Genomic DNA, 12,606 nt, shown 5'->3' with positions numbered 1-12,606 from the left:
AGAGAAGGCAGTGGCACCCCATTCCAGTACTCTTGCCTGGAAAATCCCATGGATGGAGGAGCCTGGTAGGCTGCAGTCCATGAGGTCGCTAAGAGTCGGACACGACTGAGTGACTTCACTTTCACTTTTCACTTTCATGCATTGGAGAAGGAAATGGCAATCCACTCCAGTATTCTTGCCTGGAGAATCCCAGGGATGGGGCAGCCTGCTGGGCTGCCATCTATGGGGTCGCACAGGGTCAGACACGACTGAAGTGACTTAGCAGCAGCAGCAGCAGAGAAGAGAACCAGCCATCATTAAGAGTAAGAACAGCTTATCACCAACACAGAAAAACACGTATTTCAGGCTTCCTGCCACTAACCCAGGCCTCTGGCTTGCTGCCAAAAGGAATTCTCTTTCAGCCCTGGTGCAGAACTTTGCATATAAGGTTGTAAAACATGAGTCATTAGGGAATGGAGCTATTTACATCAACATTCCAGTTAAATGAGTTTTGTAAAATAAGTATTTATTTACTTATTTGGCTGCATCGAGTCTAGTTGTGCACTGTGGGCTTAACTGCCCTGCAGCATGTGGAATCTCTTCTGGGACCAGGGATCGAACCTGCATCCCATGTTGCTAGGCAGATTCCCTATTACTGGGCCATCAGGGAAGTCCCTAAATGAGTTCTTCATTTCACTCACTGACTGTCAATTTTTAAAAAGATTCAGAAGACTCTAAGAAGATACATTAAACTCTAAAAGTGAATTAAGCAGATGTAATTTAATTTTTATTTGATTCCTTTGGGGAATTCAGAAGACATTTGATGATTCTGCATTGCCTGAGCTTCACCATTATGCACTGAAGGTCAATTTCTGATCACTTTTTGTGTGTCCAAATTCTATCTGTTTGGGTTTTGAAAACTCTTACTTTATCATATTTCAAAATCTGCAGTGGTGAGTCTGCTATATTATACACACACACACACACACATTTCACAACAGTTTCATGTTATTGTTAAGTTACTCTGCTGCTGCTAAGTCGCTTCAGTCGTGTCCAACTCTGTGCGACCCCATAGATGGCAGCCCACCAGGCTCCGCCGTCCCTGGGATTCTCTAGGCAAGAACACTGGAGTGGGTTGCCATTTCCTTCTCCAATGCATGAAAGTGAAAAGTGAAAGTGAAGTCGCTCAGTCATGTCCGACTCTAGCGACCCCATGGACTGCAACCTATCAGGCTCCTCTGTCCATGGGATTTTCTAGGCAAAAGTACTGGAGTGGGGTGCCATTGCCTTCTCCTGTTAAGTTACTCAGTCATATCCAATTCTCTGTGACCCCATGGACTGCAGCATGCCAGGATTTCCTGTCCTTTACTATCTCCCAGAGTTTGCTCAAACTCATGTCCATTGAGGCAGTGATGCCATCCAAGCATCTTAACCTCTGTCATCCCCTTCTTCTCCTGTCCTCATCTTTCCCAACAGCTTTATTGAAATACAGTTCACATATCACACAGCTGACCCACTTAACTGTAAAATTCAGTGCTTCTTAATATATTCATAAAGTTATACAACCATCACCACAGTCAGTTTTAGAACATTTTTATCACCCTAAAAAGAAACCCATATCCATTAGCAGTCACTACCCATTTGGCGCCTCCACCACCCCAATACTCCTAGACCTAGAGAATAACAACTCTACTTTCTGTTTCTAAAGATTTACCCGTTCTGGATACTTCATATAAGTAGAACTGTGTATTATGTGGTCTTTTTGTATTGGCTTCGTTCTATCACTTAGCATAAGGTTTTCTATGTATATTTATATATTTAAATACAAGCTTATTTAAATATTTAAATTATAAAAACACATAACATCTAATTTAGTATTTTAAGCCCTCTGAGTGACATTAAGTACATTCATTGTTGTGCAATCAAACCCACCATCCATCCATAGAACTTGACTATATTTTAAATTATATTTTAGCAGGGTTATTGTGAAGGTATGTGAGTTAATATAAATAAAGAGCTTAGAACAACGCATAGTCCAGAGAAAGGCTCAATGTTATCACTGCGTTAAACAAGCTTTCTGATCAAAGCCATTATGTAACAATTCCAGGGTCATATACACAATAGCTTATGGAGGGGCAGGGTATATAATATTTTTATTTTTCATTCGTGCAGTTAAAATTGAGTACCTAGGGGTGGAAGAAATAGCTTAAAATCTTATAAGGGGTTATCAGGTTTTCTCTTCTTTGTTTTTAGTTTAACCAATTTAATGGATGAGTGTTGCACCCACTATTGTAGACGAAAAGAATATGGAAAATATGTTTATCACTCACAATTTCAGGGCAAAGTCTCCCAAATTCTTGTAAGAAATCTTCTGTTGTTATCTCTGCTCTCATAAATTTCATCCAGGGCCCATTTTCGCCACCTGAGATCAAGGCCTTCACTATAGTTCCAGAAGGGATATGATTCTGTACCTCCCACTCTACCAAAAGTGAAACACATGGTAAGTGAAACGATATATGGACAAACAGCTGAAGTTTGGGGAACAGGGTAATTACCATACAGGTTCTGTGGCATCACTGTGGTGCCAGGTGGGTTCTACTGGGAATTCAGAGAAATTCAGGAAATGGAAAATCTCAGCCTTAGAGCTCCCAGGGAACAGCAGTAATAATTTGTGTGACTGAGGGGACACTGCTGCCAAGCATCAGTCCATGCCACCAGCTTGAGATGATGCTGGACACTACATTATGAATTTTCTTCCCTGGTCTCTTATTAGCTGGTTCATATGTATTAGGTCACTCACATGATCCTGGCACATGGTTAGGAAGTACATGAGGGAATAAACCAGATTTTGACAGCACTCCAAAACAAGCCCTTCATTTTGTAGGCTGTAGTAATCCTTCAGGGCAGTGTAGCCGGTACACTGAAACATTCACTTGGGGGTGTTGTTTTATAGAATAAAGAAGAAAATTTTGGTCCACAGAGAGCTAAGGCAGTGGGTGGTGGATCAGTATTGTTTCTACTGTGAGCATTTGTATAGGAATTGCTTTTTTTTTAACAAAGATGTTTCTTTCTACAATACAGCTGCTATGAGGCAAAAATATATATAGCATTCATAATGATATCTAAGACCTAGTATACTTTATACATTTTCTTTCAATAAAGCAGTGCCTTGCATTGAAAATATTTCAGACAATATAGAAAGGTTTAAAAAAGAAAGTAAAATGACAAAGTAATCCCATTCTTCAGAAATCACCAATGTGACCAACTCAGAATGTCTTTTGAGAACAGCAAAACTTATAAAACTCAATCCAAATAATAATACCTCTTTAATTTTAGAACTAAAGTTAGAGCAATTTTTAGGATCTTAAGAGTTGGCAAGCATGCAAGCAAAGGGGCACTCTCCTATGCTGTTGATGGGGGTATAAATAAGCACAACCTCTATGGAGTGCAACATTTTATTTTACTTTTAAATATTTATTTATTCATTTGGCTATGCCAGGTCTTAATTGTGGCACACAGGATCTTCATTGTGGCAGGCAAGATCTTTAATTTTAACAGGCCAACTCTTAGTTGTGGCATATGGGATCTAGTTCCCTGACCAGGGATCGAACCTGGGTCCCCTGCATTGGGAGCACAGAGTCTTAGCCACCAGACCACCAGGGAAGTCCCGAATACAATATTTTAAATGTACATTTACATTTGATGTGATAATTCTGCTTTCAGGAATTCCTCCCACAGATGTATTTATAAAAGTAAGCAAAAATTATGTACATGGCTATTGGGCAGAACTGCTCATAACAAAAACTAGAAACTTACATGTATGTTAATAAAGGGCTGGTTAAATCAACCATGGTACATCCATATAATGGAATACCATGTAAATGTTGAAATGTATAAACTAGGCCAAAGGTCAGAAAATTATGGCCTGGGGGCCAAATCTGTCTCCCATCTGTTTTTTTGTAAATAAAGTTTTATTGGAACACAACCACACCTACTTGTTTACCACTGTCCAGGGCTGTTTCTGGCTCTAACACTAGAGCTGAATAGTTGTGATAGAGCTATTATGGCCCTGAAAGTCTATCTAGTCCTTGACAGAAAGAGTTTGCTAATCCCTGAACTAGACTTATGCCTACTGATGTGGAAAAGTTGCAAAGATATTATACTGAGTCAAAAAGAAAAGAAAATGTACCGAATAGTTTGTATAGTATGATTCAGTTTTGGTATGCACATTTTCCACACACACACACAAACACACACACACCCATTCTCAAATACATAGATGAAATTTTTTTAAATATAAACAATAAACTTTTCACAGTGATAATGAATGAAGTCTGGAACTGATTGAAAAGTAGTGGAGGAGCAAGCAGGAAATTTATCTTCATAGTTTATATACTTTTAGAACTGACTATTCAATAAAGGAGACTGTCATAATGAGTTTCTATAAGGAAAAAATTTAATTAAATCTCTTTTTCATACCACCACAAAAATTCCCAACAGATTAAATACCCAAATCAGAAAAAACTCCAAAACAATACAGAACATCTTTATTTGAATATATTTTTCTTAGCCAAGACTCATAAAACTCAAGACATAGAAAAAAACAGATGATTTTCTTGATATCAAAAATGAAAACTCTTGTACAGCAAAAACATTATCATAAAATAAAAGAGAAGCCCCAGAACAGAGAAATATTTGTATGTGATATGACAAAAGTTTATTATTGCAAATCAACAATAAAAATGAGCAATTCACAGAAAGGGAAAAATGACCAATTAATATACAAAAAAAGCATTCAACCTGAATATTAAAATAACATACAGAGGGGAAAAAACACACAGAGATAGCCTTTTATCCATCACACTGACAAAAATTAAGCAGTCTGATCATATGACACTCCCTGAATGCTATGCTAAAATGTTTGGGCTGTACTCTTATTTAATTTTTTGTGTACACTGATTTTATAGTAAACTAATAGCTGAAATCAGGGCCTTGCAAACTTTGTGAGAAGGGCCACAGATGGACACTATGTAAATGAATGAACATGGCTGTGTTCCAACACAACTTCATTTTTATGGATACTGAAATTAGAATTTTGTATAATTTCCACATGCCACAGAATAATATTCTTGTTTTGACATTTTTAATTATTTCAAAACATAAAAACCATTCTTGGCTGATGAACTATACAAAACCATACAACAGACCAGATTTGGTCCACAGGCTATAGCTGACTGACTGACCTCTGGCTTAAATGTAAAAAAAAGTATGCCATTAGAGGTGATCTGAATTCTAGTACTTGCTGCTCCAGTGACCCTTGATATGGGTCATTTTGTTTTATCTGGGATGGCAGTTTTTAAAAATTTATTTGTTTATTATTGACTGCATCGTGTCTTACTTGCGGCAGGCGGATCTCTGTTGCAGCACTTGGGGTTAGTTGCCCTGAGGCATGTGGGGTCTTAGCTCCCCGACTGAGATCAAACCCAAATCTCCTGCATTGTAAGGCAGATTATTAACTACCACTGACCACCAGGAAAGTCCCATAGGCCTTTTTAATGAATAAATAACATTAGGAGTTCCAGTCAAGAAAAACAACAAGGAGAAAGTAGAAGGCATTATTATTTCCTTCTTTATCCATCCAACAAACCTTTACTGAATGAACACCTGAACCAGCTCTGAGCTGACACTGGAAAAGTGAAGTTAACACATCCCAGACCCATGGTCCCCAATTCTAACTGCTCCACAGAGGAGATAGGAACACATCCCATAGCCAGCTAAAACACCCCTTGGTGTTAAGCTGAACTGGAAAGCTGCTATCCAGGGACATTCTGCCAGGGAAGGAGGTCAGAGGAGTCTTGACAGAAGAGAAGTCAACAATAACAACCATCATCTGATTTACTGAGGGCTCAAAGATTTTAGGCACCATGCTGAACACCATACCATTTAACTAGTCATTAAAGTATAGGTAGGATTTGAGCACACAGAGGATGCAAGGAAGGGTAGCTGCCAGCAGGTGGAACAGAACTTGCAAAGGTGCAGGGGTGCAGATGTGTTTAAAGAACATCAAATGGTTGAAATGTGGGCACATGTGGGAAGTTGTGTGGTACAAGGGTATGTGGGCTAATTGTAAGAGGCCCCTAATGCCAGACAAAAGCTTCCCAACTTAATCTAAGAGAAAGAGTGCAGGCACTCAAGGATTTGAAGCAGGAGAGTGAAGGGGTAAGATGTGTGTATGTGTGGGGTTATTTTGGCATCATGTGAGATCTTGGTTCCCTGACCAGGGATCAAACTCTCACCCCCTGCAGTGAAAGCATGGAGTCCTAACCTCTGGACACCGAGAGAAGTCCCGGATGCATGTTTTAGAAAACTAATTCTGGGGGCTGTGTGGAGGGTGGTGCAAAAAAGCCAAAGGACCAGAGTCATAGAGAGGACGCAGGTAGCTGATATGATTTCAAAGGTAGAACAAGTCGGGGATTTAAACCTGGGCAGAGGCCATGGGAGTGGAGAGAAGCAAGTAGCTTCTCAAGATATTCTGGAGAAAGTCAAGAAAACTCTTGCCCAGTGATCTTTATGTTTCCAAGCAGGAAGGATTGGGGTAGGGGAGTACAATGACTCAGGGAGTGTGGAACAGGCCTGGAGTAAATGCAAGAAGAATAAGAGTGGAGGAAAAGAAAAGCTTAGGGCTCAGCTTAGAGCTGAAGCAATTAGAAGGAAACAAAAAAGGCTCACCTCAGCAGTTTGTATACCCAGGTAATTTTTTGACCAAGGTCACAGAAAAACTGAACTTAGGTTGACTTAGCATGGAGAACTGCCTAATCAGCCAGCAGTACAGGTCGAAAAGAAAGGTCCATCTCCATTCCTGCTGGCTGTAATGATAATGTGACAGCAAGAGATGAAGCAGCCAGCAGAGACCATAAGGTAAGACTGGAAATGAACAATACCCATAGCAGAATGACACTATAGAAAGAGCCCACAGCTCTGATATCATATAGCAACATACTAGCCCAGACCACATACCTAGCTTTCATATACAAAATAAATCAACTTCTGCCTTCTTCAGTCACTATTCTGTTAGGAAGGACAGATAAAGAAATGATCAGAACCTATAGGTTTGATTTTATAGTAATAAAAGCAGGTGTAGAGGGAGGTTGGTGGAAGAGGAAAGACTGCAATCAAAGCAGGGAGGGGAGATTACAGCATTCAGAAGCAGTTCTCAGGGAAAGGTAATTAAATTCTACCCGTAACAATGACAGTTCGTCATTTACTGAGAATTTCGGATGAGCCAAGCACTCATTCTGCTAATCAAGTGCTTTCTATGAATGATCTCACTTAATGCTCCCCAAACCCCAAAGAAGTATGTACTATCATTAGCATTAATCTAATGATGAGGAAACTGACTCAGAGAAGTGAAACCACTTGCCCAAGATCCTCAGCAGCACTACTGTTGCTTGGAATTTGATTCAAGAGCAAGAATAGCACCCACTGAGGCACACTGTCATGTCCCCTCACCACCTCCTTTCCCCCACCCCCACACACCCCAGTCTCTAAAGGTGAAGGAGAATGAAGAGCTCACCTGCAGCCACTCTCCCTGGAGAAGGAAGCAGAACTCCGCCCATGTCAAAAATCACTGCTCTGTAGGGGCCGCCTCCAGAATGTGTCCATCTCCAGGCTCCCGGGTGCCTGCCCTGGACGTGTTTCAGGAAGGCCGCCCTCCAAGCCCGCTGGAGCTGGGAGGACTGCAGAAGCTGCCTTAGGCACATGTTGGGGCCAAGGCTGTGAAGCAGAAACAGGACATGATTAGCCTTCACTGCCTCCAAGTGGACCTCCATCCTGGCACTCAGGGTGCCACCAGCACGTCTACTCTGACTTCCAACCAGCATTTCAGACACAACCAGAGCTGAACTCACTGTCTCTGCCCTCCATGACAACTCCTTTCCTAGGGTCCTTGGCCCAGCAAAGGGCTCCACCATTTCCCCAGCAACCCAAGCTAGACAGTTAGACTCACCCCAGTCCCCTAGTCACACACCTCCATTCTGGTGCTTGGTGCGACCAGTCTTTCCTCTGGAAGATTTCGATCTACCTCTCCACTCACTGTGTGATCTCACCCACAGACCTTTGCAGCAGCCTCCTAAGTGGTCCCCTTGCCTCTTCATTCAAAATTGCAAATTTGATCATGTCCTACCCCCATTTAAAATCTCCAGTGATTCCCCATCGTCCTCACAATAAACTCTCAGCTCCTCAAGCTGCCTGAAAAGGCCGAGAACTTCTTCTCCCCTTTGGGCAGCAGCTCTCCTTTGTACTTCACCTTAGCCTGGGTGATCTCGACACTCACTTCCATGTGAGGCTGTTTCCCTGGCCTGAATGCTCCCTTCCATCCATTACCTGGATAACTGCCCATTGTCCCTCAGGTTGTAGTTTGCCTGTCACTTCCTTCATGAAACCTCTTCTGGCCCTGAGAAGAGGTAGATGAGCAGTCTCTCCTGTACTTTCTCAGGGTGCCCTGTACTCACCTCCTCCTAGCACTCACAATGCCACCACACTATCATCCCTCCTACAGAGCAGGGCGATGACCTCCTGATCTTCACTGCCTCTTTTCTAAACTTACTTTCAACAAGTTCAGGGGAAAGAAAAACATACATATAACAGGTACATGTATACATAGATATACAAACATTTTCACATGAATAGACATAAATGTGGCAAAATGTTAATAATTAGTCTCAGTGAAGAGCGTGTGATGAAAGGTATATGAGAGATCATTGTACTATTCTTTCAATTTTTTTTAGGTCTGAAATAAAAACCTGGGAAAAAGAACAACAACAAAAAATTCTACTTGCAGTCAGTTCCACTTGAAAATCTTGGTTTCTCATGTGATGTCTACGGTTAAAAAACTAAGAAGCCAGTTAGAGCAAAACAGGTTGGTAAGACAGCCTGCATGTTCATGGGAGTCACCTCAGTGCCACCGTAAGGACTAAATAAAGTATGAAGAATCTAAAGAAAGAACTCTTAGGAAGTAAAAGTTCAAGATGATATAACGTGTTTCTTATGTAGTTGGAAATTTGCTGGATTGGGGCACGAATGCTGAAATGAAAAGGTAGACTGATTTGCATTTTGGCTTTTACTTATGTTCTGTGCCAAGGCCAAAGTCACTGACGGAAGGAGAAATTTATTTATAGGTTCCAAAAGTGTTAACAAGTTCTGTATGAGGGCTTAACAGAGATGAAAAGGGCTGACTTTCATACTGAAGGGGTGACTTTTATTCTCATTGAAGACACTGTCCTCCTTATACTCCAGCTAATGGATGAGTGGGCTCCCACAACTAGCTGCTTCTTCCTTCCAACTAGAGATGATGGGCTGTTCTTACTTCCCAGTGCTCTCTTCAGAGCAAGAAAAGGTTGTGATTTCTCATACCATACATCCTGGTAACTCCGTGGTACCTGCCCACTGACTGGAACGCCTCTGCCTGGTTTGTGTGTGTTAATTGCTCAGTTGTGTCCAACTCTTTGTGACCCAATGGACTGTAGCCTGCCAGGCTTCTCTGTCCATGGAATTCTCCAGGCAAGAATACTAGAGTGGGTTGCCATTCTCTTCTCCAGAGGAACTTCCCAACCCAGGGATCAAACCCTGGTCTCCTGCATCACAAGCAGATTCACCATTTGAGCTACAGGGAAGTCTGCTTTATTTGCTAGTAAATTTCCACTCATTTTTACATCACAGCATCAGCTTTATCTCCTCTAGAGAGGCTAGTCTTTCTTTTTCTTGGAAGACTCTGATACTAATTTTTTTTTTCCACTTTCACTGCTTCTTATCCATACCTTCACTAGACAACTTACCCCATCATAGTTCTTTTGACTCTATCTACTCCTCTAAATGTAAACTTGTTAAGGAAAGGCCTTATTTTATTTTCATGTCTATCCATCCCCTAGGACCTGGCATAATATCTAGACACGTTGCAGGTGCTCAGTAAAAACATGAGTTGGAGGAGTTCCCTTGGCTTCCCTAGTGGCTCAGACAGTAAAGAATCTGCCTGCAATGCAGGAGACCTGCAGATCCCTGGGTTGGGGAGATCCCTTAGAGAAGGGAATGGCTACCCACTCCAGTATTCTTGCCTGGAGAATCCCATGGTCAGTGGAGCCTGGTGGGCTACAATCCATAGGGTTGCAAAGAGTCAGACACAACTGAACCAACAACACTTTCTTTCACTTCACCTAATAGGATTTCCGGCTTTCACTGCTGTGGCCCTGGTTCAGTCCCTGGTCAAGGAACAGAGATCCTGCAAGGTGTGTGGCAAGGCCAAAAATCAGAATAGAAATATGAGTTGGAAGGATGAATAAACTGGATGAATCAGAAAACAGGGGAACACAGGTGGCAGGCATAGTATTTGGCAGCTACAGAGTACTGTAACAAGCCCATTTTGCCCATCTCTAGTGAGTAGTTCTCTGGAACTGGCATCTTCCTTCTCCACCGTAAACAATATTCATCTTCTCTCTCTCTGCCTCTCAGTATGTGTAATGTAGATGTGCTACCTAAATTATACTTTCATAAATATGCACACAGTGTGAAAAAGTGAAAGTGTTGTTGCTCAGTTGTGTCTGACTCTTTGCAACCCCATGGACCAGGCTCCTAAGTCCATGGGATTCTCCAGGAAAGAATACTAGAGTGGGTTGTCATTCCCTTCTCCAAGGAATCTTCCCAACCCAGGGATTGAACCCATGCCTCCCGCATTGCAGGCAGATTCTTTACCATCTGAGCCACTAGAGAAGGCCAGTTGTTGCATATTAAAGAGGTGGTTTAGTAGAGATTGAGTGTTGGCTCTGGAATCAGATTCCCTGCATTCAAAGTCTAGCTCTGCCGCTTACCTACTTGTGAGATCCTGAGCAAGTGACTCTCTCTGAGCCTCAGGTTCCTCCTCCATAAAATGGGAAAAATTATAGTATCTCTCTCATGAAGTTATTCTTACTACTACATAGAGATAAAGTATGTATTAATAAAGCACTCAAGTTATTACCTGGCACACCATTAAATGTTATCTGCTACTGTAATATACTATAAAAAAAAAAGTTCACATGAGATCTCATATATTATATACATATAGTGGGATGCATATGACATATACAGTTCCACAAAAATCAGCAACTGCCACTGCGGGGAATTTTGGCCCCAAGGGGACATCTGGGAATGTCTGGAGACATTTTGGTGCTCACCAGTTGGAGGTGCTACTGGTACCTAGTAGGTCAGGCCAGGGATGGTGCTAACTATTCCATTAAATGTAGGACATACACACAACCCAAAGGCTTAGTGAGTCCAATAATGTTAACAGTGCAGAGGTTGAGAAATCATGATATAAAGTGTACACTGAAACTAATTCATAGTGTGCAGTCATAATGTATAAACATCAGGTGGTCATGATATGGATTTGTAGTCCACACACCTACATATGTCCAGGACACAGTGTGTCCTATGACACACTTACATGTCATGATAACATATACCGATTAGCATCCTGTCACATATATGCTATATATGTATTGATTGTGGCCCTCCATGTTCACGTGCCCAAGGCAAGTCTGTTGTTCAGCGGCTAAGTCCTTTCGGACTCCTTGCTACGCCATGGACTGCAGGATACCAGGTTTCCCTGTCCTTCACTATCTCATAGTTTGCTCAAACTCATGTCCGCTAGGTCGGTGATGCATCCAACCCTCTCATCCTCTGTCGCCCCCTTCTCCTCCTGTCCTCAATCTCAAGTCTGGGATATTGAAAAGAATGCGGACTCTCAGAAAAATTAATGTAAACAGAGTCACAGCCTCTACTTGCTTCATCCTCATAGCTGTATAAGGATATCACACAATTTTATGAAAAACCTCGCTCAAGGTCACACAACTAGGGACAAGATCAAATCCATAAGAACGGGAGTTGGGTGTTCATCTTATTCACCAATGTATCCCCACCACCCCAACAGTCCCTACTCCCTATTGGCCCTCAGAGAAAGAAACGGATTCATCTCTATGCCTCAGAGCACCGATCTGTAAAGCGTGGCTGACCCAAAGCAACCCTGCCTACAGTTGGAGCGAGAGATCAAACAGGACAAAAAGAAGCCAGAGCTCTCTGCAGGGTGCGGGTGGCTCGGACAATTGGGAGACCTCGCGGAGTCAGAGACCCCTCGCCGTCAGATGAGCTGGGCTAAGAACGAGGTCTCTCAGGTAGGCTAACTCAGGTCTGGACGCAAACCCACCGGTCCGCCTAATGAAAGCCCAGCTCCCGAGATTGCCGTGACGTGCCTCCTCCACGATTTCTTCCAGATTCCGTACGCAAGGTTCAGGCTCACCTTAGCGAAAACACCAGTCACGTGGCTACCGCCACACCCAATCAAAGAGCGCGCAGGCCCGCGCATGCGTAACCTCACAGGACAACGACGGCGGCCGGGAGGCGGAAGTGGAGGTTGTTGTGGCTCAAAGGGTTGCTCGCGGAGGTGGTGCTGCTGCTGCTGCTGCTGCTGCTGAGGCGGTGGCGGCGGCGCTGAGGCGGTGGCGGCGCTGCCCGCCCCGGGCCTCTCTACCTCTAGGCTCGCCTCCCAGCCTCGCCTGAGCCCGCCGGGGCCTTCACCGGCCAGCGGCTGCCCCATGAGTG

At 42.8% G+C, this 12,606-nt stretch overlaps 1 protein-coding gene across 1 annotated transcript in view; it reads right to left on the bottom strand.

Moving 5' to 3' along the window:
* The window catches only part of ACAD10 (acyl-CoA dehydrogenase family, member 10), a 43,382-nt gene extending 30,781 nt beyond the window's left edge, over positions 1-12,601 (bottom strand). The window contains 2 exon segments of the mRNA XM_010841385.1: positions 7,553-7,752; positions 12,258-12,601. Of these exon segments, the coding sequence (XP_010839687.1) occupies positions 7,553-7,752; positions 12,258-12,601 (544 nt within the window).
* Between the last annotated feature and the right edge of the window lie 5 nt (positions 12,602-12,606).

This window comes from Bison bison, unplaced genomic scaffold, assembly GCF_000754665.1.
Source record: "Bison bison bison isolate TAMUID 2011002044 unplaced genomic scaffold, Bison_UMD1.0 scf7180017864160, whole genome shotgun sequence".
Taxonomy (NCBI): Eukaryota; Metazoa; Chordata; class Mammalia; order Artiodactyla; family Bovidae; genus Bison; species Bison bison.
The sequence above is the reverse complement of the archived record's forward strand: the minus strand, read 5'-3'. Positions and strand labels throughout refer to the sequence as shown.